The 25,771-nt window shown below is 45.7% G+C and overlaps 1 protein-coding gene across 1 annotated transcript; it reads left to right on the top strand.

The window, feature by feature from the left end:
- The first annotated feature begins 20,906 nt into the window (after positions 1–20,906).
- On the top strand, positions 20,907–24,017 carry LOC147887660 (receptor protein kinase-like protein ZAR1). Its single transcript, XM_087393488.1, is given in 3 exon segments — positions 20,907–21,109; positions 21,111–22,500; positions 22,816–24,017. Coding segments are annotated over 3 exon segments (2,085 nt in total). The 5' UTR covers positions 20,907–21,040; the 3' UTR covers positions 23,442–24,017.
- The last annotated feature ends 1,754 nt before the right edge of the window (positions 24,018–25,771 follow it).

A 25,771-nucleotide genomic window follows, 5' to 3' on the forward strand; every position in this document is an offset into this window, starting at 1 on the left:
ATGATGAGATATGTGAATGTTGAAAAGTATGAAAACTCCACCACTATATGACCATGTCAATATCATAGTGTGGAGGAAAAAATTAAAAAAAGAAAATGTAAAGAGGGGGAAGGGAAAGGGGGAAAAAATAACAAGTGGGGGGGGGGGGGGAGAGGGGGGGAGGGGTTTGTGAAAATGAAAATACAAATGAAGGGGAAAGGAAAGGGATAAGGTGTGCATGGAGAGAGGAGGAGGTTAAGGGGTGTGAGGTGGTAGGTAGGGGAAGATGTGTGGAGAGGGGATGAGTGGAGGGATAGAGGTTATGAAGTGGAAGGTAAGGGGGTGGGTGATGAGGTCTAAGGGGAAAGGGAAGGTAATGTGGAGGGATTAGGGGGTTGAGTTGGAGGTGTGAGTAGGGTTAAGTTTTAAGAGGTGAGTCATCTTCTCTTTCACTACCACTAATGGAAGATGCCACAATTTATCATACTTTTCTATGAGTGCTTCCATGGAAATATTCATCTTCAAACCCTTTCTTGGTCCTTTGATGAGCACTTGCTCCTTGCCCACAGTAGGCGATGCTTGTCTCATGTATGTCTTTTATGCTGAATCACCAGCTTTCTTCAAGTGTCAGCTCAAACTTCTCATGTTGTGAGCATCGCAAGAGGTCAACTAAGCATGTCAATGGATCATATATGAATCAATATCACCCCTATAAGGTTGTGCGAGAGAGGATATTAGCCCATAAACTACATAGAAAATAGATCTTCTTGCTATTTGCTTTGTTTGACTCTGATTCAGTTAATCCCTTTGCAAGGGAAACTTGAGTTCCTAAGGATCTACAGGGCCCACTACCACATCTACATTAGGAAGCATGCAGAGTATCCCAATACCCACCTCACTAATGTATGCTATGGGGCCACATGTGCAATTCGATGAGGGAGAGCCATCCTTCATCAGAACATTTGGGCCTAGGATACCTAGCTTGTAGCCGCTGAGTGTTGAGATGTAAGGAAACAAACAAACGGAATTTAGGAAGAATATCCTCCCACGAATAATGGCTTTTCACCCCCCTCTGTACCAAGCTTACGTGGGAGCCCTAGAATGATTGTACTTTAGAGGTGGGGGCATGTTAACCCATTTCCAAGGTTAATCACATTGTCTTGGCCATCCATGTTAGATTTCAGCTAGGCTTATGTGCACATTTTCCATTATATTTGTATTAAATTTAGGTGTGCATATATCATATGGTTTGGACCATAGGGTAGGAAGATTAGATACACCTCTAGATCTTGTTGGTTGCAATCCATGTGACCTCTCGTTGGCTGATGACATGTGGCATACAGGTTACCATCTTTGATCGATATATTGTGAACTAGATTATGAGATTCCTCATTTCTTGTAGCCCTAGTTGGAATCCACTCTTGTGTCTCTATGTCAACTTGAGTGCTTTTCTCCCTCTTTGAAGCTTTTTGTGTGTAAGTTCCAATGAGTGTAAGAGGCTTGAGAGAGATTGTATGCAAGATGACTTGGTTCAGGAGCTTCATATGATGTGACATCTCCTTTTGTGTGGGTTGGAGTACAAGGGTGTGTTGGTACTCATGTGGGTGGCACTTATTTCTTCTCTTTCTTAGGGGTTTTTCATGTATGGCACCACATGTGGATGGAATACCTCACTTACCATCCTTTCCTAGAGACTCGATTCATACATGTGTGGCTAGACATTGTATAGTTAAGATGGGCACTCCATATGATGCCCATGCCTCACGCATAGTCAGATTGAAGTATAGGTGTTGAAGAGAAGGGTGAGAGCGAGAAAATTGTGAGTTTTTTGTCATTTGATGAGAATCCACCTACCACCCAAGATGGTTAACCCTCTAATGTCTTCACCTCTCTTATACAAGCATTACACTCTAGGGCTACCTTTTCTTACATCATGCTTAGTCTTCTCCATATATGATTACCGTAAGCTTCCATTCACTAATGTCTTATGGTATTGAATAGACCTTCGTTATTCTTTCCTACGTATGACCTCATACCATATCATCAATCTTGCCATCGCCGAGCGTGATGTCTTGCCACCATGTCATCATAGCACCATCCCCATTGCCATGTCATCAATCCCACCTATCTTGTATTGATCGTGCCAATGGCATCAGCCCCCACACCTCCTTTTTTTTGCCTTTGCCTTCTCATACACTATGTGTTGCCACAACTGGGGCACTAGGCGTCAGTTGTGCTTCCCCACCCTCCACCTAGTAGCCTCCTGCTTGCCTACTCATTATGCATCGATCCACTTGTACTATTGGTGCTGTCCCTCATTCGTCACCTTGGGCACCAAGTCGTGACCGTGCCATGAGATTTCTACCACATACCACAACCCACGACCTCCATGAGCATACCCACTTTGCCTCCTCTACACCAAGCCCCCTACCATGTGCTCGAACCATGTAACTCCATGTCGTGATCGCCTCGATTGCCTCACCATCCAATGCCCCTCCGTACCTCTGCATTGAAAGTCATAGGCACTCGATGTCACTGCCTAGGGCCACCGCCTCCATTTGCATCTACCACCCATTCAAGGACCAAACGTCACCACTGGCCCACATAGCCTGGTGCACATCTAAGCACATGCCCTCCTCAAGCACCTCCCCCTGCCATTCTTGCCCCTTAGCTTCTTGCCTCGACCATGCCACATCAACCATAATCCTAATCTAACCAACTAACCCTAACGACCTAACTAGACTAACCATAGGTTAAAAAAGAGTTACACTAACATTGGGTGAATTAAACATAACCATACGTAGGTCAAACTAACTCAAGTTAAATAAGCTAGCTAATGGAAAGCTAATGCAAGGTTATAAAATTAACAAAGGCTAGACTATCTTAGTTAGGTTTAGTTTTCTCTTGGCTTTATTCACACCTAAGCTGAAAAGAAAAGACAAATATTCACATTAATTTTAATGGAACATAGCTCGATCAATTGGCACCCCAAGTGAACCTCATTTGAACCCGAATTTCACACACAAAAATACCATGCTATACGTTTTTTAAGGAAATTACACATCATTTTGGCATCCCAAGCACTTAATTACTATGCACTCCCATGTGGGCTATTTCTTGCACTAATTTTCTTATAACTTTCACTCATGAACTTCGATTGACGATATGTTTGACTGGAACATTCCCAATCTCAAGAGGGACAATCCTAGACACATTCCCTAACAAGCTAGTCCCCAAAATGCTAACACATCTCTAACCCCCACAAAATTCACAATTCAACTTTTGAACCTAAGGAGGGTATGCTCAATCGACCACTTAGTAATTGTGCTTGCAACTAGGATTCGACCGACATCTCGGACATCCCTCCTCCCCAAATTACCTTCCTACAATTAATCCAATACATCATCCTCCTCCAATCCCGAACATGGAAGAGCGTTGTTGAGATCATGGGGGGTGGTGACCTTGACTTGGAGGGGATGGCAACAACTTCTATAGCTGCCAAAACTTCAATGAATGACATAATAACAATCATCGAAGAAGACCCCTAGGAAATCTAGAACTTCCAAGTACAATGGCTAGGGTGATCCAGAGAGGTTCCTCTAACTCTTCAATGCCTCATGGAGAGATGAAGGAGATCAATTTGATGAGACCAAAGCCCCTTGGTTCCCCATGGCATTGGTTGAGGAAGCCTCTGAATGGTATCTAGATCTTCTAGTGGAGGAACTTGCCACATGGGCCCTTAACTCGAACCAATTCAAGTGCCAAATGCGAGCCACACCCAAATGACAAATACCTAACAGCATGGTTCATTGTTGGTATGAAAAAGAAGATTTGTAAAGAAATTTAAAAAAATCAAGAGGAATGAGACATTCAGTGCTGCTCATGTGGTACGTTGGACATTGAGGATGAAATGACAAGAAATGACACCAACGATGACAATGGAAGGGCTATATAGATGCTCTAGAAAGGGAAAATCTAAGTCAACTACAAAAGCATCTAATGAATGTTGCTTCATGGCCATGGCCATGAAACTAAGAGACAATGATGCAAGCAATGAAGAAAGAGCTTTGAGTGTCTCAACCGTAACCTCGAACATATCTAGGGAGAGAAAATGTATGGTGTTTGGATTTCATGAAAAACCCTAGAGAAAATGAGTACCCCATCTTGAGGTTTAGGATCAATGCACAATCAAATCCAACTATGGTGTCATATTTGTGTAGTTAGTGGGCATGATGAGAGAAATTGCATATTCAACATGCAAAACAACCCACCCCTGCCTCAACAATATTAATGAACACCCATTGCAACATATAGGCAACCAACATTTGCCCAAGCATCCCTAGTTTCAAGATTGAATCCTATTCCAGTTTAGATCCAAGCTTTGCAATTACTCAAAGATCCAAATCCATAGCAATACACAAGAGCACCAAATCCCCCTCCTCCTGCAGTCCAACTACAACAACTTCAAGCCGAGGAAGTGGATACAAAATTTGAATATGAGGCTGAGTACCCAATGTATTATGTGGAAGGAGCATAAGAATTGATACCTGTCTATGTGAATCAAGTTCATCCAAACATATATCGAGCAGCACTGATTAAGTGTGATGGTTGCGGAGAGAATCACCAAATTGCAGAGTGGGGCCCCATCATGCTCATCTACAACACCCAAGAACACTCTCAACACAATTGAATGGATGGCAACACACTGATAAACACCCAAGAATTTGGCTCCCAACAAGATGCATACATTGCATTATTTCTGCCATTGAATATGCAAGCAAATACAAAACAATGAAAGGGAAGCAAGTTAGCATTGGGCAAACCATGGGTAGATGCATATCACGAGCATATAGCAACTATCAAGGAGAATAGAGACAAGTTCAACAACACAATAATCGAAATGAGTACAAGCAACATCTCCTCCAAAACATCTAGATCAACTGCATTTAGTCACTATAGCTATGACATTGCAGTACATTTAGCACAAAAGCCAGCTGACACAAAATCGTGTTCCACATAAAACATACGAACTAATGTCAAACAAACATTACCATGACAATAAAAAAAACTAAATGTGGAACGACTCCTAAAGACAATATCATGTTATGAAAAATATTGAATCCTACATAAGCAATTCACCTCTTCCTTATTGGAGACACTTGTTAGCCCTCTCTACTCTGAAGACTAACTCGAAACGCACTACTGCGACAGATTTACATGCGTAATCGAACTTCAGAACTGCGTATGAAAATTCATAGAGTAGAACAGTGATCGACAGAATCATTCATGATAAAACAATAAGATAGATGCAATAGAATATCTGTATTACACTTCTCCGAGCAGTACAACACCGTACTCTCTGATACATAACAATGTTCCTCTTTTGATCACACTGATCCTTGCTCCGATCCTCATCAATGAGCCCCCTGAATGATCGCTCTCTTCTCTTTTATCTAACCGGCACACATAACTCCTTCACGGTTGCCGTGACGGTTGCCGTGCCTCGTCAGTTCTCCGCCTGGTCCTAGAACTTCCGTCTTTTCATATCTCACTATAAACTAGATACAACGTATTAATGATAATAATCTAAGGACTCCCCCCCTAGTTCCTCTTTGCTGTTGCTGCTTTTGCCCTTAACACTTGGCACTCCCGGTGAATCGGATTCCGGATCCGCATCCGAACCCACCGGTTCTCTGCTACGGTTCATCCTCGACGTCGCCACCGTCATCGTCCGCCACCGCCGCTGCTGCCGCTGCCGCCGCCGGAACTGCTGGAGCCGCCGGCGCCGGTACTTGTACTGCCGGAGCCGCTCCGTCCCGAGGTTAAGATCCAGCAGCTCGTCTTCTTTGACCCTCCGCGAGCGACGGAGTTCCTGCTCGAAAACTCTTTCCGCCTCCGCCACTCCCGCTTCGTCCGGCATGTCTCCTGTGCCTTACGGTAGACTCCCTTCGACTGGTTCTTTCGTGGAACTGGATGACTCCTGCGTAGCCGAGGGAATCTGATGCTGATATTGCTTTAAAACGGCAACCACATCGACCTCGAACAAGCTTACCAGCTCCGTATTCCTACTGAAGTAGTCATCCTCCTCTTCGACCCCCATTCCGTCCATCATATGGATACCTTCCGCCATCGTCGGTCGGAATGGTGTCCTCAGCCCTTGTTTGGTATGTACCGAGAGCTTCAGCTTCTTTTTTCCTTTCCGAATGGTGATGCGGTCTGATTGCCAGTCTTGTTTCACACGGGCCTGCCGTAACCACGGTCTTCCGAGCAATAACGGGTATGACCCGCTAATATCCTCCATCCGGAGAATCACCGCAGCGATTTCGAACTTCACGCCGCAAACCTCCATTTTCAATCCACGGAGCAATCCTAACGGCTGCACTCTCCGTTGGTCTGCCATCCGAACGGCGAAGGGTGCTGATTCCCATTTTGTGATACCCAATGGCACCAGCATTTTGTTCGGACAGGATGTTGACCCCAGACCCTCCGTCCAGCAACACCCCTCCCACACGGCTGTTCTCCAGTGTTACGGAAATTACCGGGACCACTTCGTCAAAAACAGGAGGCTGTACTTCCGCTTCAGGCTTTGCAGATCCGTCTGACGACACTTCCATTGTTACCGCTTCCATCTCCGACTCCATCGCCCTGACTGGTTCCGTCAATTGTTTGATGAGAGAACTCCGGAAATTGGGTACCAATGCTAACAATTGCTCCATTGTCATGTGTATTTGCTGTTTCCGCAAATCCTGCCATAAATCATATGGTTCAACACCCTCCTCGCCGGTCATCAGGCTGTCCTTCTGACTGGTAGGTAGACAAGTCGCTTCTGGCTGCTCTCCTTGCAGGCGCCTTGCCACCTTCGCACCATTCTCCGTCACCGAGACTGCCTTTTCCGCGCTCGGCCTAGGTAACACCGTTGGGGTTTTCTGGACCCATTCACCGACCGTCGACCGCACCTTTTGTTGTGCCTGCCAGTCCAACGCCGTAGGTCTCCCCTTCTCTTGCGGGGCCTTGTATTCCCGCACCTTTTCCTGGGATCGTGTGACCACGAGCACATCTCCGCTCGCACTTCCTCCCACTTTGCCTTCAACAGGGACACCCGCCGGTACTTCCGGTACTTCTTCGGACGTCGGACTAGGCTCCTTGTTATCCTGTTGCTGACTGGCATCATCGCATTCGATAATCAGAACCGCATTCACTGCTGGTGTGGACTTGCCTTCTCCGGATCCCCGGATTGCTTCCTTTTCCGCCTTGTGGCGCTTGAATAATTCGCAATCTACCTTTCGATGTCCGGGTTGATTGCAATAAAAACATAGGAACGTCCGTTCCCCTGCTGGTTCATCTGCACCTGTTCCAGCCGTTCTCGGCCGCCAAGGTCTTTTCGCCGGTGCGGCTGGTACCGCGGCTGGTGCTGCGGCTGGTGCCGCAACTACCGCCGCCACCGCTGGTGTCGGGGCTATTCGTGCGTTATAGCGGCAGATCTCCGTGGTATGCGTCGCTGTTTGGCAAATCGCACACCACCGCTCATTCAAACCGCATTCCTCTGCTAAGTGTCCTGCATTCCGGCACCGATTACACCAAGTATCCTTGCGAACTTTTGAAGAGGACCCTATTCCACTATCCCGGCTTTTGGCTCCGGCAGCAGATCCTTCCGGAAATGACTTCCCTGCCGTTTTTCCAGCCTTCCGCCTCATGGAACGTTTGTCCTCCTCCTCATCCGACTGATCCGACTCCTCCTCATTATCGGTATCGGAGTCTCCCTCAGCCTCCTCATACTTCACTTTTCCTTTCCTTCCCTTGGAAGTAAACAGAACTTGTTTCGCCCTCACCGCTGCTTGGACGACTTCTTCCAATGAAAGAGCTTCCAGATCCAACGATGCCAGGGACCTTTTCAATCCTTTATTCAGCCCCTCCATGAAGTAAGCATTTTGGATGGGGACTGCCGGGGTAGTTGCTGCATCGAGGCGGCGGATCAACGACCGAAACCTGGCTGCATACGCCTCCACTTCTTGGTTCTTCTGTTCCAGTTTCCCCAGTTTGGCCAGGACATGAACACGGGTCTTGTCCTCCCGAAACCGGAGCAAAAAAGCATCCCGCAGTAGATCAAACGTGGCGAAATGGGTAGCTCCATATTGCGCGATCCATACTGCCGCCTGCTTCTGCAGTGTCGGGATGAAAGTCGCCATCTTCATAAGATCTGTCGCCTGCACTGGTGGAGCCGTATTCACCATCCATGCCATCTCAAATGACAGTATATGTGCATCCGCATCCTCCTTATCCCGTCCCGAAAACTTGGGGTACTTCACCGTCATCCTGGGTACCAGTGGTGGAATAGCCGCGCTACTTACCGCCGGAACTCCACCCCCGCCTCCGCCTCCACCGCCTCCACCTCCCCTACCGGGATCTGGTGACAGACCTGGGGCTCCGCTTCCTGCAGGCACACCACCCCTCCGTCTCCTGGGACTCGGTGGTGGGGAATTCCGCAACGGTGACGCTTCGTCTTCCGGAGGAGTACTTGTTAAATCGAACGGGCTACTGCGTCCGGAGGATTCGCCTTCCTCCTGAACACCGGAAACGACTGGACCTTCCTCTCCTGGGATCAGCGGAGGTGTGTCAGAGCGGCTACTACTCTCAGTATCCGTGAAGAAGCCGAAGAGAAGATCACGTTGAGCCACATATCTGTCATGCCGTTCCTCGCGGGTTGTACGTGCCGATACTGGAGTTGCAGGCTCCCGAGGCCGTGCCGGAGAGCGCGATGTTCCCCCTGGCTCACTCCCAGCGTCATTCATGCGCTAGTCTACGCACCGAGGAATCAGAGTATTACAGATGGGGAGCATCCAACCTCTCCGGGGTATCCACCGCGACGAACATGGAAATCTTCCGTGGTCGCCAAAGTGTTAGCCCTCTCTACTCTGAAGACTAACTCGAAACGCACTACTGCGACAGATTTACATGTGTAATCGAACTTCAGAACTGCGTATGAAAATTCATAGAGTAGAACAGTGATCGACAGAATCATTCATGATAAAACAATAAGATAGATGCAATAGAATATCTGTATTACACTTCTCCGAGCAGTACAACACCGTACTCTCTGATACATAACAATGTTCCTCTTCTGATCACACTGATCCTTGCTCCGATCCTCATCAATGAGCCCCCTGAATGATCGCTCTCTTCTCTTTTATCTAACCGGCACACATAACTCCTTCACGGTTGCCGTGACGGTTGCCGTGCCTCGTCAGTTCTCCGCCTGGTCCTAGAACTTCCGTCTTTTCATATCTCACTATAAACTAGATACAACGTATTAATGATAATAATCTAAGGACTCCCCCCCTAGTTCCTCTTTGCTGTTGCTGCTTTTGCCCTTAACAACACTGGCATTGGCAAAACATTTATCCTTCAAACAATAGTCCAGGGCCTGCTCCGCAGGACCCGCTCCAACACTATGCACAATCAACCAAATCCAACAATGACTTGCCAGCCACATTGGTGATGGCATATACAGGTAGACCGCATTTCACGTAGGTGGAACAAAAAATCCATTCAGTACTTTGCTTACCACTTATGACCCACTCCATTGAAAATCTCACATGAGAAAGCCTTGACAACCTCAATGGAGAGTACAAAAATCTATGACTGGTTGTGTTCGATGAGGAATCTCTTATGGCCAAAGCATGCAAACCCTGATTGACACACGGCTCCGATCAATCAAACATAACCATTCAAAACAATTTGAAGAATTACACGTAATATTCAGCAAAGATCTTTACCAAGTGAGCTTGGTCAGGGATGGTTGGATATTCAAGAAACCCAAGACTTCAACTAGCCTATTTCAACTCTCATATTGGGAAGAGAAGATTCCATGCTACGAACTAAGAATCATAATGCAACAAAAAGACAAACAATTCATGGATGCACTAAATAGAATGAGAATAGCATGGCATAATGAAAAAGACTTGCAATACTTGAATGATGCTTTTCTACATCAACCACCAAATGTCACAGATGTCCCCCATCTTTTTTTACACAAACGTGTAGAAGAAGCACAATCAAAATGTCTTCAACAGCCTACTCGATGCCGCTTACATTCTCGTCATAGTCAATAAAAAGAACAAGATATGTAGCAAACAAGTCAATGCTCCTACAAACCCCCAAGCAACAGCTGGCTTGCATGCAACTTTGTCGTTGGAACAAGGGATGATAGTCAAGACCTGCAACAACATAGGCACACCGGATGGGTTAGTTAGTGGCACTGATGGCACATTCTAGCATGTCAGCACTAGCGGGCGGCCAGCAAACATTAGTATGGATAGACTTCCACAATGACAATGTTGGCACAAAGATACGATATGAACATCACCACTTGTACAACGATGTAGTCTTACCAAGATGGACACCAATGCAATAAATTGTGAAAGAATTCCACGTCTAGAAGAATTCTCTAAATACAATCACAAGGAAGCTATTCCCATTACAACCCCCCAACTCAAGAACAACACATAGATCCCAAGGATTGACAATGTCAAGTGTAGCATTCGACCCACAAAACATATGAACCCATGGGCTAACATACACAACCCTCTCTCAAATTTCGTCCATCAAAAATTGGGGAGGAAACATGTCAAGGTCGACATCCATTTGCAAACAAACAAAATGGAGCTGCTTGTAAAAAGTCTTATCAGGATACGACACCCACACCATTAGGAAAGAAGGAAACTCATTTTGGGTCCCTCTAAGAAATTTAAGTCTTATCAAGATACAACGACATGCACACCATTAGGAAAGAAGGAAACTCAGTTCCAACAGGCCAAATCACGTTTTTGTGCAAATCCCCCATTCCAAGCATTTTTGTCCTTTCTCGGGCCTTTGGGCGTTGGTTTTCGGTGTCTCTAAGGATTACCAGAATTCTAGCAACTGCGTTCAAGCAAGGCAGCGGTTCGAGTGAAGACTTTCATAAATTTTGACATTCTAGTGTGATGATTTCAAAAAGTATCATGCATTGCTTACTTTTATAGTTGTTGTCCTACCCATGATATTATGAGTAACCAATTGTCTTACATATAAACAACAATTTCTAAAAATGTTTGGCTATGTTTTTGCAAGGGTCAAGGAAGAAGGAGGGGTTGAAGAAAGGGGTCAAAGGATGTGTTTCTTGTGCAATTTCCATTTTCAAGGAAAAAAATAATGGGAGGAGGAGCCTCCTAGGAGGCCGCGATATCGCGGCCTCTTGGGAGGCTCCTCTTGCCAATTTTATTTGGGCCATAACTTGGTCAATCAAACTCCAAATATGGTCATGTTTGTAGTCAAAATGATTCGAAAGATATGAATGAATCCATTTATCATGCTAAAGTGTCAAAATTCTAGAGCTTTAGATAGTTTGTACTTATCTTTGTTTCATGAGAGCTATACCTTATCAAACTCTATATTTTCTTATGACCATAGATTTTTCTCATATAGAGTTCAGGTCCTTGGATTCCTCCCTCCATCCTAGAGGTGTATACATGGTCATGTACATATGAAGGTGATCTATATTTAGTTAGCATCATGGTCATAAGGTGATCAATAATTTATTAGTTTCATAGTTTAAACATTTTATTCATATGATTATTTCATGTACAAGATGGATCAATCATATGGGTAGCATAAAAATCAATGAGCTCTAGCTATTTGTGATGGGTTTTGCTAGGAGGAGCTTCTATATAATGGGTGGGACTATTGTTGTTTGTATGTAACTCCACAAAATAAAGAATTTACCCCTTCAACTCACGTGCTACCTTACATAATTTTGAGTGACTTCCTCGAGATGTAGACATTGCAACATTTACCCTTTTGTATCCATTGAATGATTGCTAACTTGCATGGATTTATTATTTATCAAATTATAGGTTTTCTCTTTGTATGTTGCCAAGAATTTAACCTTTAGTATTCATTGAGACTTGCATGGATTTATGAGTTATCCAATAGTAAGTTTTATCTTTGAAAAAATAAGTAAAAACAATCTCTGATAGTGTCATGTAGATTTATGAGTTATCCAATACTAAGTTTTATATTTGTAAAAATAAGTAAAAACAATCTCTAATAATGTCATGTAGATTCAACCATTTTTAGTAAAAAATTATTGCTACTATAGGTCTAGACAAAGTTCCTCACAAGCATCGCTCAAACTCCAAGCTCGCTCGAACGTGGTCGCTTGATGTTTCGACTTACCCGGTGTCTCCAGGGTCAATTTGGGGGTTTTGGCCCGCTTTGGACACGTTGGTGATGTCAGAATCATCAAGTACTACACAAAAAAGCATCTTTTGAAGATCATGTATGTCAAACATAATAAAACAAAAAGATTTTGAATATGACTTATTTTATATTTTTACATGGTTTTTGGTATTTTTCTGACGTTACGTTGGCCCTCTTCTGATTGGTCGAGAGCCTATTTTTCTAAACCCTAAAAGGTCCCAAAATGAGCTCCCTTTTTTCCTAATGAATCATTGCTTCGCTCAACACAATGTCACTAAATGCACATCTGGGCGATATATTATACGACATAAGTATCATGGCTATCGACATCCTATGTCTCCAAGATACAAAACAACAAGTGATTGCCAAACAATCCATGTTTGGGTAACTTTGACCAGATATCTTGCTACGACGGGCATGGTCTCTCAGTGGTATACAAGAAAACACAAACCCTAATTACACACATTGCTAGTGCCCAAAACAATGTGGAGCTCACAAGAACAACTTTTCACAACGAAACACATAGCAATATACATGTAGTAGCAACCTACAAGTCCTTGAAGGCAAGCATCCACCACTTCGTTCAGACGTTCACAAACGCTCTAGCAATAATGGACACAAATAGCCCAACCATTGTGCTCAGAGACACGAATGTCGATTGGTTAAGATCAACGATTCTAATGGACACCTTGGAAAAAGCATTGTGCACTCAAACAATCAACCAAGCAACAACAATTTACCGATCGGCTCTAGACCACATTTCAAAGAGTAAGAGATGCTGCTACTGGTCCAACCATTGCAGGAAAGGAGGCTGCATTATATTGCATGGGACATGATTAAGTCTCATAAGAGCAAAGTTTGATTGATCCTGAGGTAAAAAATAGAGCGTTGGTGGGTAAATGGTTGCCCAAAATTTTTGAGCTAGATGCCCCATGGACTCAGATTGTGAAATGGTTTATAGAACAGGCTAAGGGTAGGAGTGTTGGTACTTGGGCCAACATGTCTTGGTATGATAAGCTTCTCTCACACTTTCCTATGAAGATTAATGCTCGATTAATGGTTGTGATTGGTTGGAGGGCTAGTAAGGGCCTAGAAAGTGTGTGATCAAATTTTGAAGTGGAGGGGTACAGAAGAGAGCTACAAGGTGATGCTAGCCTAGGTGAACCTATATAGTGGGGAAGGGCAATACAAGGTGATGACGGTCCATTAGCTGCCTAAATGTTGCTTGTGCCAGGAGCCTTTAAGAAAAGGGATCAAGAGGTCGTTAGATATGTGGGATGAGCGGGCTGCTAACCAGAAATCAATCGTTGTCTTGCAAAAGCTGTTTAATTTGAGGTGACATGAGAAGGACTTTGTAACAGGGATTCTAGATAGGGTTGCTGAAGGCTAGTGGCTGGCCCACAAACACCATCTACTATAGTGCTTGTGGAATGTCAATCAATGGTCATTCAACGTACCTAATCTTTGCGCAAGTGGCTTACAAATGTATGAAGTCAATATTTGATAAAATGGGAAAATCCCAATTCCGATAAGAAACAATGGAGTCTAGTGAACCTTTATCAAATTTTGTCAAAACCCCCTCATGTGACATATCATTGGAAAGATCTCAAATAGTAGAGTCTAAATCTGCAAACTCCGACAAATTTGGAGTTTCTATGTTTGATATACAACAAGATTAAGATAAAAGTTTCATTCCCAAAATGTAAAATTCTTCCCACATAATGCTCAATGACACTCCTCTGTCCTCAACGTTAAATGTTAAGTGGGGGCTCTATTGAAGAAGTCAGTCGTGGAGGGAAATGTTCCATGACATTTGGAAATGTTGCAGATTTGGGAAGGCATCCTTCTTGTTGTGGAAAATCATTCAATTGTTGATGCCACTAAGAGGTAGGCTGGCCAGGTGGCTGGATGTTAACCCATTATGCCCTTTGTGTGGTGTGGCAACTGAGCACGTGAAGCATTTGTTTTGGGCTTGTCGGATGGTCAGGGAGCTCTGGTTGAAAATGGCAAGTGCCATCAGAGAAGCAGGTTTGATGTTGGGGTTTAGCCTCAGGAAGTGATGGAAGGTGGTATTATTGGGTGACCTGGAACATGTTGGAAAGGTCACCTTCCCATCTGTAAGCCCCCATATGAGGAGAGCATGCAAGGGGGGGTGGACCTAGGGTTTGAGTGTCTCCCACATGGGCATCTGATTGGATGCTATGAAGACAAGAGCCAGAAGGGATTGACTGATAAGATGGGGCTGCCACATGGACAGCATCTTCGCTGTCATGTGGGCAGCACATCTAGAGCTGTTATAAGCAGATCAGAGGGTCAGGATAGTGCAGAAGCATGGCAGATCTGTACGGATTATAGACGCCTACTGTATGGATGGTTTCAGGGACATGTACGGAGCTCGGGCAAGAGCCCTAGAGCTGGAACAAGCCTGGGGCAGAGGCAAGATAGTATGGGATAGATTGCAATGGATCTAGGACATGGAGGCGCACTGTTCACGGCAGGTTTGGTGGGGTTGGACCCTGAATATATAGGAGGGCATCTGCCCTTGATTGGAGGGCTAAAGGCCCTAGAAGTGTGGGCCCAAAAGGCCCCGGGTTGTGAGCCCTTATAAGGCTAGACTAGCCACAGACTAGTCGGCCAGTTTGCTACAGGTTGGTCGGTATTTTTGCCAGCCCCTTGGGGCCTATAAAAGAAGAGGCACTTGCCTCATTTCATTTTCATTTGCAGTAGCAAACAACTAGCAGATAGGATCAGCAAAGGAGCTTCCCTCGGGCCTATGTTCAGGAGGTGAAGGGAACACAAGGAGCTGCAGACTAAGAGCTGGGAGAGCTACTCACCTATGCTGGTGCAAAGACAGCAAGGTGGAAGGGATCTGACGGAAAGTCTATAGAAGCTCAAGGTGGAGCACGCGGGCTGGAGTCTAGAGACAGTCAGCAGATAGGAGGACCTTATGGTAAGATCAGAGGACCACACCATTGGTGGGACTCTGGATCTATCTATTTTGTATTGTGTCCATAGTTTTGGATGGAAATATATTATTTTGGTGGTTTCTCTCTCTGGTTGGTTCATTGTCTATTTTTATGCACATAAGTTAAGAAGTCTGTGATTCCACACCCCACACCACACTATGTGAGCTCTTGGGCATTCTATCAGCCTTCCGCTGTGCGTACCCTCTGTTGGGTCAATTTCTAACATGGTATTAGAGCCCAAGTAGGAGGCTCAGAGGTGTGGGAGCTTGGAGGCATGGAGCTTGCTGAAGGACAACCCTGATTCAGAAGCTCTTGGGAATCGACTTCCACGAATGGAGGATTGTGCCCTCAGAGGAGGTTCAGTCAGGTGCATTTAAAGTTCGCAGTCCAGGTTATTTGGAGATGTACTTTTGTTGCAGACCTTGCCAAAGGAAGGACGGGTTGAAAGAGACCCTCAGAGCATGGTGCCTAGAAGACTCCAGGTTGTTCACTCATTATGAGGGGGACAACTGGAAGATCGTGATGGCTGGATTGCTCGAGTTCGAAGGCAGGAATGTGACGGAAGATGGTGGTGCCAGGAGGTGCTACCAAAGATGGACCTGTGTACCAAGATGGTGTGTGGAAGCGGAACCAGACCTGGTGAAGCAGGAGCCACTAGATGAAAAGCCAGGAAAAGATTTTGACATCGAAAAGTTCTAGAGGACTATGACCAGAAGAGTTACTGGAGCATCTTCATCGACGTGTTGGCATTGGTCCTGGATGTGTCGCTGAGAGGGGGTGTTGGAAAGGTCACCTCCCCATCTGTAAGCCCCCATATGAGGAGAGCATGGGGGGCGGTGGACCTAGGGTTTGAGTGTCCACCACATGGGCATCTGATTGGATGCCATGAGGAAAAGAGCCAGAAGGGATTGAGTGATAAGATGGGGCTACCACATGGACATCATCTTGGCTGTCATGTGGGCAGCACATCTAGAGCTGTCATGAGCACATCAGAGGGTCGGAATAGTACAGAAGCATGGCAGATCTACATGGATTACAGAAGCTTGTTGTACGGATGGTTTCAGGGACATGTACGGAGCTCGGGCAAGAGCCCTAGAGCTGAACAAGCCTGGAGCAGAGGCAAGATAGTCTGGGACAGATTGCAATGGATCTAGGAAATGGAGGCGCACTATTTGCAGCAAGTTTGGTGGGGTTGGAGCCTGAATATATAGGAGGGCATCTGCCCTTGATTGGAGGGCTAAAGGCCCTAGAAGTGTGGGCCCAAAAGGCCCCGGGTTGTGAGCCCTTATAGGGCTGGACCAACCACAGACTGGTCGGCTAGTTTGCTTCAGGCTGGTCAGTATTTTTGCGAGCCCCTTGGGGCGTATAAAAGGAGAGGCACTTGCCTCATTTCATTATCACTTGCAGCAACAAACAACCAATAGATAGGAGCAGCAAAGGAGCTTCACTTGGGCCTATGTTCAGGAGGTGAAGGGAGCACAAGGAGCTGCATACTAAGAGCTGGGAGAGCTGCTCACCTAGGCTGGTGCAAAGACAACAACGTGGAAGGGATCTGGACGGAAAGTCTACAGAAGCTCAAGGTGGAGCACGCGAGGTTGAGTCTAGAGATATCCAACAGATAGGAGAAGGACCTTGTGGTAAGATCAGAGGACCACACCATTGGTGGGACTCTCGATCTATCTATTTTGTATTGTTTTCATAGTTTTTGACGGAAATATATTATTTTGGTGGTTTCTCTATCTGGCTGGTTCATTGTCTATTGATGAGTCTGCACATCTATTTTATCCACATGAGTTAAGAAGTTTGTGATTCCACACCCCACACCACATTGTGTGAGCTCCTGGGCATTCTATCAGTCTTCCGTTGTGTGTACCCTCTATTGGGTCAATTTCTAACATGGTATCACAGCCCAAATAGGAGGCTCACAGGTGTGGGAGCCTGGAGGTGGGGACATTGCAGAAGGACGACTCTGATTCAGAAGCTCTTGGGAATCGACTTCCACGACTGGAGGATTGTGCCCTTCCGAGAAGGAGGGTGACTCAAGTTCAATCAGGTGCATGCATTTAAAGTTCGCGGTCCAGGTTATCTAGAGATGTACTTTTGTTGCAGACATTGCCAAAGGAAGGACGGGTTGAAACAGACCCTTGGAGCATGGTGCTTGGAAGACTCCAAGTTGTTCACTGATTATGAGGGGGACAACTAGAAGATCGTGATGGCTGGATTGCTCGAGGTCGAAGGCAGGAATGTGATGGAAGATGGAGGTGCTACCAAAGATGGACTTGTGTACCAGGATGGTGTGCGGAAGCGGAACCAGACCTGGTGGAGCAGGAGCCACTGGATGAAAAGTCAGGAAAAGATTTCGACATCGAAAAGTTCTAGAGGACTACAACCAGGGAGTTACTGGAGCATCTTCATCGACATGTTGGCATTGGGCCTGGATGTGTCGGTGAGAGGGGGTGTTGGAAAGGTCACCTCCCCATCTGTAAGCCCCCATATGAGGAGAGCATGGGGGGGCGGACCTAGGGTTTGAGTGTTTGCCACATGGGCATCTGATTGGATGCCATGAGGACAAGAGCCAGAAGGGATTGAGTGATAAGATGGGGCTGCCACATGGACAGCACCTTGGCTGTCATGTGGGCAGCACATCTAGAGTTGTTATGAGCAGATCAGAGGGTCAGAATAGTGCAGAAGCATGGCACATCTATACGGATTACAGACGCCTTCTGTGTACGACTGGTTTCAGGGACATGTACAGAGCTTGGGCAAGAGCCCTAGAGTTGGAACAAGCCTGGAGCAGAGGCAAGATAGTATGGGACACATTGCGATGGATCTAGGACATGGAGGCACATTGTTTGCAGCAGGTTTGGTGGGGCTGGACCCTGAATATATACGAGGGCATCTGCCCTTGATTGGAGGGCTAAAGGCCCTAGAAGTGTAGGCCCAAAAGGCCCCGGGTTGTGAGCCCTTATAGGGCTGGACCAGCCATAGACTGGTCGGCTAGTCTATTGCAGGCTGGTCGGTATTTTTGCCAGCCCCTTGGGGCCTATAAAAGGAGAGGCACTTGCCTCATTTCATTTTCACTTGCAGCAGCAAATAGCCAGCAGATAGGAGCAGCAAAGGAGCTTCCCTTGGGCCTATGTTCAGGAGGTGAAGGGAGCACAAGGAGCTGCAGACTAAGAGCGGGAGAGCTGCTCACCTAGGCTGGTGTAAAGACAGCAAGGTGGAAGGGATCTGGACGGAAAGTCTACAGAAGCTCAAGGTGGAGCACGCGAGGTTGAGTCTAGAGATAGCCAGCAGATAGGAGAAGGACCTTGTGGTAAGATCAGAGGACCACACCATTGGTGGGACTATGGATCTATCTATTTTGTATTGTGTCAATAGTTTTGGACGAAAATATATTATTTTGGTGGTTTCTCTATCTGGCTGGTTCATTGTCTATTGATGAGTCTGCACATCTATTTTATGCACATAAGTTAAGAAGTTTGTGATTCCACACCCCACACCACACTGTGTGAGCTCCTGGGCATTCTATCAGTCTTCCGCTGTGCGTACCCTCTGTTGGGTCAATTTCTAACAGAAGGGTATTCTTCTACTATGATGGTGTGCTGGCCGTATTTGCAGGCTACAGTGTGTTTGGCGGTGTGGACTATGAGAAACCATTTGGTCCTTAGGGAGGGGTGCTCCCGACCGGGTTTGGGGTTGATCTCAACGTCAACAATGAATTCTATTCTCTAGGATATGGGAGTCCTGATAGGAATCCATGACGAGGGTGTGAGCTCCCATATCCTTGAGGTGGCTATCTTTATGAAATAGTCATACCTGCATATTTGTGTGAGCCCTCTTTTTGTAATGGATTTTTAAAAATTTTTTTGGGGGGCTTAACCCATCCCTATTAATAAAATTGGCCCGTTTATTTAAAAAAACAAGTTGAATACATTCAAGAGGCCTACTGAGGCAAATTGAAAGGTGAGAAGAAGAAGAAGAAGAGAGAGAGAGAAAGGGGGAGAAAATGATGGGGTCTTAAATAGAAATTTAGCTTCAAGTTGAGAGAGAGAGAACGAGAAGACACGTGGGTGGCACTTGGACTACAAAGAAGGGACAACACGTGCAATTCTAATTTTCATGAAATAAATAAAACAACCATTTTCACTTTCATGAGGTGAAACACCGTTACTTAGGCTTTCACTTTAAAAGTGGCATGCCAACAACTACAGTCTGCTACCAAAGAACAACCCCTAGACTGAAGAGTAGTGACAATGCATCGATAACACCTTGCCTACGACCTCTTGCATCACAACGAGCAACGCGCCACGCTTCAAACATACATTTCCCACTTCTAGTTCCATGCAAGAAGAAACAAACATTAATTGCGGACACGACCTCTGAGCATAGCTTATAGTTTTTGTAGATCACCCAAAGCAACCATCTACTACCTGAAAGAAAGCCTGGTGCATGCTCCTGACTAATTTGCTGACCCGCAGAGACCCCTTCACAAACTCGCATGACTAGTGCAATTTTCACTTTGTTTGAATAAAATTTTGTTTCGGGGGAAAAATAAACCAGGCAAATGGTGCCATGGGCAGACCCTATTGCTGCAATGGTTATGTCTGTGGCTGGTTTTGCCACGGTACCAACGAGAATGCGAAGTACAGAGCCTAGAGCTAATCAGGATTTCTTCCCTGTGTGACGAGTTTGGTACGAGATCAGGTAGTGTAACTGTGGGTGCGGACGGAGAGGCTAAAAATCACTACTATTGTTTATGAGGGCGCACGATGGATTGCTTACAAGCTACTGCGTAACACGCCATCCTGACGGACGGTGAATTGCTTACAAGCTACTCCGTAAGACGCCATTCTCAGGCTGGTAAACTCTCAAGCATAGAGAGAGAGAGAGAGAGAGTGCACACACACACATCAGCTATTCTAGACTGATCGATTGAGCCCGCGAGAGAGCCAATGAGAGAGAGAGAGAGACACACACACAAAGAGACACACACACGCGCACACAGATCAGCTATTCTAAATTGATCTATTGAGGCCACGGGACTGACTCCGTAGCACGCCGTTCTCAGGGTGGTAAACTCGCAAGCAAAGAGAGCGAGAGAGAGAGAGACACACACAGTTATTCTAAACTGGGCGAGGGATTGAGCAAGGTGTCCTTTCCCGTTTCCCAAGCAATGCAGACAGAGCACCTCACAACAGTGATGGACATGGGATACTCTATAGCAGTACTCAGTAAAGGGTCGAAGAATAACTGATGTACAACTCATAGATCGCGTAAAGCTTACGATGTAGCGCCAGCGTGGACGGGACCCACTGTCAGTCTGGTGAGTTGGTAGCTTGGCGTGACTTGTGCCTCTGGCTGACGGGGCACAATGGGTCAGATCTGGCCTATAGGACACTATTATACAATTCCGACACAAGGATTATCATGACAGCCACTTCGTTTCTTTTGGCCCTTGCGTCGGCCCGAAGGGTGAGCCGCAGATTTTGGCCTTACGTTGCGTAATCCGTCGTGCCAAGGACGCGATCGTCACCCTGCCACGCAAGCAAGGAGATGCGCTGTCGGTCGGGCTCCTGGAATGCCAGGAGTTGGCTACGTGGACAACCAGAAGAGGCCACGTCAGTAAAGAAATGCCACATCAGCAGCTTACTTGGCAGGCTTGTATTCTTCGTTCGTCGTCGTCTTCGCACCTCCGGATCTCTGTTTGGAGAGCTTCTTCTCGACAGCGTTCTTCTTCTCATGATCTCATGAGCTTTGGTCTCTGATGAGATAGACTCTGCTTCTCACCAGTTTTGAAAATTGGAGCTTTGGTCTCTGATGAAATACACTCTGCTTCTCGCCACTCAATTCGTCATGCTATGCTCCTCGATGAAGCTATGGTGGTTCTCCTTCCTGCTCTTCTTCTTCTTCTTCTTCTTCCTCTTCCACCCTTCTTCTGCTCAGCTCAACTCCGAAGTCCAATCTCTTCTGCAATTCAAAGCTTCCATCCAGCTCGACCCCCAATCAATCCTCCGTAACTGGAACTCCAGCGATCAGAATCCTTGCCTCTGGAATGGCGTCTCCTGCTCCTCTCGTTCCACTGTCACCGGCCTCAGCCTCCCGCACTCCCAGCTCCTCGGCTTCCTCTCCCCTCACCTCGGCTCCCTCCCTGACCTCCGCCATATCAACCTCCATCACAACCAGCTCCACGGCTCTATCCCTCCAGATCTCTTCAATGCCTCTCGACTTCAGAGCCTCTTCCTCTTCTCCAACAACCTCTCAGGTTCCTTGCCCCCAGCGATTGGCGACCTCACCCAACTTCAAGCCCTTGATGTTTCTCTCAATGCTCTGGCGGGCAGCATCCCCGACACCATCGCCAATTGCAAGAGACTACGCTCGCTCGTTCTCAGTCACAACTCCTTTTCGGGGCCTGTCCCTCAAACCATTGGGTCCAGCTTGACGGTTCTCAAGGAATTAGATTTATCTTCGAATTTGTTGACGCACTCGATACCTGCGAGTCTCAGCAACCTGCAATCTCTTCAAGGCACCTTGAATCTGTCTCACAACCAGTTTTCGGGCTCCATACCTGCGAGTCTTGGAGGCTTGCCTGTGAATCTTACCCTGGACCTCTCGAACAACAACCTCAGCGGCCTTATTCCACGGAATGGATCCCTTGCTACTCAAGGGAGGGCTGCATTCCAAGGAAATCCGGGGCTGTGTGGATTTCCGCTGCAGAATCTGTGCTCCGAGTCTCCTATTTCATCCCCTCCCGCTGGCCGTGCTCGATCTAGCGCTCCTCCGACACAACGACGGAAGGGTCTTAGTAGAGGAGCTATCGCTGCCATCTCTATCGGGGACGCGGCAGGGATAGCAATCGTGGGTCTTATTTTCCTCTACTATTACTTGCACAGGTCGACAACAGAAACCCTAAAGCCGAGCTCCTCGTCGAGTCCAGGAGGTGGTTCCAACGGAGGGCGTTGGCTTTGCAACAAAAGCATCTCTGGAACTCCTGAAAGTGTAGAAGGAGAACTGGTAGCTCTAGACGATCAAGTTACCTTTAACATAGATGAACTATTGAAAGCGTCAGCTTACGTTCTAGGCAAGAGCGGAGTGGGGATTGTCTACAAGGTGATCGTATCAGATGCACTCCCGGTGGCTGTGAGAAGGCTAGGTGAGGGAGGTTCACATAGGTTCAAGGAATTCCAGACGGAAGTCGAAATCATTGGACGGATCCGGCACCCCAACCTCGTGAGTTTGCGGGCTTACTATTGGGCACCTGACGAGAAGCTGCTCATTTACGATTTCATCCCCAATGGCAGCATAGTCTCCGCATTACACGGTAAGAAGGATCAAAATTTTAGGCCCTTTCCGGCTTCTTGTTTTGTACATTTTCTTCCATAGATCGCTGTCACCAGAAATGCTTACTAGCTAGCGCATCAGCTGCAATTTTTATCGTTTCCATGCCTCAGTTATGTGCCTGGGTTATCATCCTCGTCTTCTATCATCGACAACATGTATGCTGGACGAGCTATTATCTGCCCTCATAGTCGACCGTACTTTGAGTTGGATAGGCAGGCCAAGCATTGGTCATAAACATGTTACAGGTCCTTTAATGCTATTACCTATAAAATTTCTGGACTGTATAACTATGCAGGGCAATCTTCAGCTTCATCAGAACCACTGCTATGGCCCTCAAGGCTTAAAATAGCCAGGGGCACTGCAAGAGGGCTGGCATATCTCCATGAAAATGGTTTTCGGAAGTGTGTCCATGGAGACATAAAGCCAAGCAACATTCTTCTGGGTCTGGATATGGAACCGTATGTGGCTGACTTCGGGCTGAACCGACTCGTGAACATCGTTAGCAGTGGAGAACCAACCAATGCAGGTCCAGGTGCATCATCTCAATCGTCATTCAGTGGTCAAGCTATGAAGCCAGACTCGTATTATCAAGCCCCAGAAGCTGCAAAGAGCACTAAACCCACACAGAAATGGGACGTCTACTGTCTCGGATTAATTCTGCTCGAACTCCTGACGGGCAAATCACACGTCCAATTTGCATCCTTGGATATTGACTTGGCCCAATGGATTCAAGTAGCCTTGGAAGACAGAAAGCCTTTGCTTCAAATAATAGATCCACTGCTTGTTGACGAGTTGCACAAAGCAGACGAGATGCTAGTCCTACTTAAAGTTGCACTAGCTTGTGTTGCTCTAGTACCTGATCAGCGTCCCTCGATGAGACAAGTGGTTGATTCTTTAGAAAAGTTAAGTGCAGCATTCTGAAATTGTTTCACATGTGTCCCATGTACTTGGGGTCGACACATGTGCTAAAGAAATTCTCTCGATGAAGTCTGTCTACAGAGTTGTGCACCTTACAAAATGTGTTCGTTCAGTCTCAAGGTTTTCTGTTGGGCACAAAGCCCAACTAGAATAAGAACTGGTTGTTCTAGAGCCTGTTCCAAGGAACAACAAAAACGTCTCCGAAGGCTGATTTAATTTAAAACGTCTCCGAAGTATAATGTTGCTCTTTTCATCCTAGTCCACTAACCAGGAGCACGATCATCACGGTGCTCGGACATTAGTGGGACACTCGAACAGTCCGTGGCATCTGTTGGCTTTCTCATACGCAAGGCTGGTGGCTTCCATTGAAATTCATTTGGTCAACCACATAATTTGAGGCTCTTCAAGGGACACCCTCCCGGAGTCCTGTCCGATTACAGATTAAATCCACACAATTTGACTATTTTCCTTATGGATGTAATTAGCCCTCTCCCTTTTCAAGCTATGTTCAAGATATTAAGAACAATCTCTACGCTGCGGCTCCACAAAACCGACTTCAAGATTGAAACACTCCACAGCAGCGAGCTTGTTACAAACCACAGCAAACAGCTTTGTAAACAATTCTTAAGATAATGAAATTATAGATGGTCAAACTTGGTTCAAATGGTCAACGTGATCAACCATTTTTACTTAATTTTTTGAATAAATTTGTGAAGGAAGCATTTCTACGTTGGATGATTGGGGCTTGACCATTACCTTGCATTCACATCCCCTTTCTCACATGTGTAGTTGTTAAGTTGTATGCATAATAATGAACTATAAACACACATGTACGTTGTAGATTTCTATTTGTCATGGTGATCTACCCATGGTCAATGTGAAATACAGTAATGCGGGAGACGCACTCTTAAGAACCAAGAATGCCTATGGACACACCCAAGTAGCCTATGGGGGCTTGTTAGGGTGTGTGAAGACCACTCGGGGTCAAAATTTTCACATCAATAAGACATTTAAGACGATTTTAAATTTAATGTCATGATCTTGAGTATGGTGTGTGCTCATAGAGGCCCACGATCTCAAGTATGGTGTGCTCATGGAGGCCCATACAGAATATGACAATAAACGAGGTTTATTGTTACAACTTAACCTTGGGAAATGTGAAATTTTGCTCAAGAACCATGTGAGTCAAATATGTCAAAAGTACATCTATATTTCTTAGAGCAAAGAGACTCCTTGAAAACTCATTATTGGATTCATGGATCATTATGTGCTTGCATCTTTCAACGCTTGTAAAGCCTTAATCCAAGTTTTTCCCAGCCTCCATTCGCCTCAACTTTACTCTGCGATGGTCTAGCCAACACTCCTCAAGTTATTTGCATAGACTACACTTGCTACAACTCCTCATGGGAATCTGTCTCAACTATTCCAGTACCTACCATTCTGCTTAATTATGCCATGTGTTACCCTAGCCCAATTGTCCCACTTATATGTCCCTATCAAGCCACTTCCAACATTTTCAATGTCCCTATTGCGAGTAGCTAGTCCTAGTTTTCTTCATGGCTGGCCTACAAGATTGAATTTTCATGTTGTTGTTGGTATACCAGACAACGGTATAATTGCAGCATTATCTCAAGGTAGGGATAGGTCTAGGTAGGTGGTACTCACAATTTGGAGTGGTTTGTCATGGATATGCTTAGCCATTGAGTGAGAATCCCTTTGGGGTGGGGTCATTGTTTGCTTGGGTGTAGCCATTTTTGGTGAGGTTCAGGGAATTTTCTGTATATAGGTATCTTGCATGACCCATAACTTATGCATTGCTCAACAGAATTCGACAAACTTTGTCTTCAAGTTGTAGTACATATTCTAAACTTGAACATGAGATGAAAAAATTATGGAATAAGGATTTGGAACGAGACCGTTAAAGCATTACAAATGCTATGTTGCATGTGAAGCACACATCCTGAAGTCTATAGGATATAGCAATTTATTCAAAAACATCAAAAATTTATTTTGTACATACATGCAACCTAGTAATCATTCAAAAGTACAATACGTGAGCTTCTCCTCAACCCAAGGACACACCTAAATGAGAACATTAAGCATGGGTTAACGGGCCTCCAATGTTATGCTAAAGTGATGTACACTTATTTGAGGGCACGCTCCATAACTTTTTTTTGATTTGTTGAAAACCAAAACGGATTGAAAATTTGGAATCCAAACTAGCAGACTACCGCATGATGGTCTTAAACATTGATAGTTGTTGATATTGGTATCTAGATTCACCCTAAAATGAAAGAAGTTGAAAATATGCAATTTATGCATGTGCAAAGATC

The sequence above is a fragment of the Dipteris shenzhenensis genome, chromosome 22, assembly GCF_047967505.1.
Source record: "Dipteris shenzhenensis isolate YYH24624 ecotype China chromosome 22, Dip_SZ_1.0, whole genome shotgun sequence".
Lineage (NCBI taxonomy): Eukaryota > Viridiplantae > Streptophyta > Polypodiopsida > Gleicheniales > Dipteridaceae > Dipteris > Dipteris shenzhenensis.